The sequence below is a fragment of the Haematobia irritans genome, chromosome 1 (assembly GCF_050003625.1).
Source record: "Haematobia irritans isolate KBUSLIRL chromosome 1, ASM5000362v1, whole genome shotgun sequence".
Taxonomy (NCBI): Eukaryota; Metazoa; Arthropoda; class Insecta; order Diptera; family Muscidae; genus Haematobia; species Haematobia irritans.
The window spans coordinates 38,965,805-38,968,977 of record NC_134397.1 but is presented as its reverse complement, the minus strand read 5'-3'; the positions used below and the strand labels follow the sequence as shown (position 1 = coordinate 38,968,977).

Here is a 3,173-nt window from a genome sequence, read left to right as displayed (position 1 = left end):
ATGTGTTTTTCTTTGTTAGACCGTGGACTTATCAGCCAACCTGTTACTTTCTATAGTCGCAAATCGATATTTCGATGTGTTACAAACGGAATGACAAACTGATGCTACCCCGTTACCGTTCTATGATGGTGGGTATAAAAAAACAGTATATCAAAGAAATGCATCTTCTACGCATTTGTATTGTTAAGACATGAAATCATTGGCCTCCGACAACATTTTTTTCGGTGTATCCATTACGCAAGTGATCCATAAGTGTATAATTTGCTATCAATGCTGATCGTTTAAATCACTAATTTTATTTTACATTTTACATTAGTCATTATGGTATATTTATATATCATCAAGTTTACATCAAGGTTAGGTTAGTCAATTAGAACAAGCAACCAGATGCTGATCACGGATTTTAAGTACACTGGTCTTCTTATTATCCTATCATATATGATAGTCACGAGAGTTTGGAGTATAGTAAGTGAAATTGATTGCAGAATACCTTCCTCTTTTTTATTCAAATATATATATTTCTTCCATAAGCGTACATTTTCATTGGATTTTCAAAGTTACCATCATGAAATCGTACCGGGATTTTATAAAAGTGCAAACTTTCAATTGGTCAATTATTCCACATACACTGTTTTCGATGGATGTGGAATATTCCTGAAGGATATTAAAAATTTCAATCTGAAAGTAATGGCAACGGGCACAAGGTATAATGGACAAAATTTTACTGCTGTCAATGTAACATTTGATGCGTGTAAATTATTGGAAAACCAAAGAAGCCAAGCATCGTTTTATTATATAAATTTGCTTTTAAAATCTGTGTTAGCCGGTAGTCCCACAATTCCAAGAAAATGTCCACTTAAAAAGGTAAGGACCTATTTTCAAAGTTATTAAAAAACATGTTTCATGTAAATAATATTATTTTTTGTAGGAGAATGACTATTGTTTTGCAAATTTCTCATTGAAAAATATCCGTGTTCCTGGTTTCCTGCCAATGTCTAAGTTTTACGTTCTATTTGCTTTTCAGGAGAAGAAGTTGGATTTCTTCAAGGGTTTCTTTGAAGTAAAAGTATTGCAAAACACTTGATAATGTATAAAATAATTAAATTCTACACAATAAAAATTGAATAGTTGTTATGACAAAGATCGCCACAAGTGTCATGGAGAAGACAATTATAGTTTTTCTAATATTATTCATTTGCACATAGTATTATTGAAGAATTATTTTTGTTACTGAATTACTGTTTTATTGAAAATAGAAGAAAATTAAAAGTTTCCTTTCAAGTAAAATTTTAAATGTTACGGAAAGGAAGAAAGGATAACGCCACCTATTGCACTTTGAAAGGCAATGTCCAGTTCATAGACCAAGAAATGTATACACATCTCATGTTAATTCACAATGAAAACGAGAATACCCCCGTCACCATTCTATGGTGGTGGGTATAAAACCCATACCATCAGACGCTGCACGAATGTGGCTCTGCAGTATTTTGGCCCATTCTCTGCAAAGCGCGGTCTTGATATGGCACCCTTTGGCATTTTTTTGATCACGGTTGCCACAGTTGGTAGAATTCTACAAAAATAGTCGATTTTTTACTGTTTGGTAAATTGATAGAATTCACAAAACATTCTATAGAAATAAAATTTTAACAAAACATTCTATAGAAATAAAATTTTGACACAATTTTCTATAGAAATAAAATTTTGACAAAAAGTTCTCTAGAAATAAAATTTTGACAAAATTTTCCAAAAATTTTCTATAGAAACAAAATTTTGATAAAATTTTCTATAGAAATAAAATTTTGACAAAATTTTCTATAGAAATAAAATTTTGACAATATGATCTATAGATAGAATAGATAGAAACTTTGACAAAATAATATATATAGAAATAAAATTTTGACGAAATATGTTATTAAATAGAAATAAAATTTTGACAAAATATTCTATTGAAATAAAATTTTAACAAAATTTTCTATAGAAATAAAATTTTGACAACATTTTCTATAGAAATAAAATTTTGACAAAATTTTCTATAGAATTTAAGTTTTGACAAAATATTCTTTTGAAATAAAATTTTAACAAAATTTTCTATAGAAATAAAATTTTGACAAAAGTTTCTATAGAAATAATATTTTGACAATATTTTCTATACAAATAAAATTTTGACAAAATTTTCTATTCAAAAAAAAAATTTGACAAAATTTTCTATACAAATAAAATTTTGACAAAATTTTCTATAGAAATAAAATGTTGACGAAATTTTTTATAGAAATAAAATTTTGACGAAATTTTCTATAGAAATAATATTTTGACGAATTTTTCTATAGAAATAAAATTTTGACGAAATTTTCTATACAAATAAAATTTTGACAAAATTTTCTATAGAAATAAAATATTAACAAAATTTTCTATAGAAATAAAATTTAAACAATATTTTTTATAGAAATAAAATTTTGAAGAAATTTTCTATAGAAATAAAATTTTGACGAAATTTTCTATAGAAATAAAATTTTGACAATATTTTTTTAATAGAAATAACATTTTGAAGAATTTTGTATAGAAATAAAATTTTTCAAAAATTTTCTTCGGAAATAAAATTTTGACAACATTTTCTATAGAAATAAAATTAAAAAAAAAAAATATAAAATAAACAAGTATATACGGCCGTAAGTTGGGCAAGGCCGAATCTTATGTACCCTCCACCATGGATTGCGTAGAAACTTCTACGAAAGAATGTCATCCACAATCGAATTACTTGGGTTGTGGTATCTTAAAACTTCTTAACATCGTTTTCTAAATTGTGACTTAGTCCATACGTGGTACATATTAGACAAAAAAGGTATGTATAGTTAAGTCTACAAATAATTACAAATCGATATGGACTTTTTGCACGATACGTAGAGAGCCAGAATTGAAATATGGGGGTCGCTTATGTGGGGGCTATATACAATTATGAACTTGATATGGACCAATTTTTGTGTGATTGGGGATCGATTTATCTGAGGGCTATATATAACTATAGACCGATATGGACCTAGTTTGGCATGGTTGTTAACGGCCATATACTAGCACAATGTACCAAATTTCAACTGACTCGGATGAAATTTGCTCCTCCAAGAGGCTCCAAAACCAAATCTCGGGATCGGTTTATATGGGGGCTATATATGATTATG

The 3,173-nt window shown here is 27.8% G+C and overlaps 1 protein-coding gene across 1 annotated transcript; it reads left to right on the top strand.

Annotated features, from left to right (window-relative positions):
• Positions 1 to 377: 377 nt before the first annotated feature.
• Positions 378 to 1,170, top strand: LOC142238211 (uncharacterized). The gene is made up of 3 exons (XM_075309796.1): positions 378 to 465; positions 532 to 864; positions 929 to 1,170. The coding sequence occupies exons 1-3, from the start codon at positions 388 to 390 to the stop codon at positions 1,082 to 1,084; spliced, it is 567 nt and encodes a 188-aa protein (XP_075165911.1). The 5' UTR covers positions 378 to 387; the 3' UTR covers positions 1,085 to 1,170.
• The last annotated feature ends 2,003 nt before the right edge of the window (positions 1,171 to 3,173 follow it).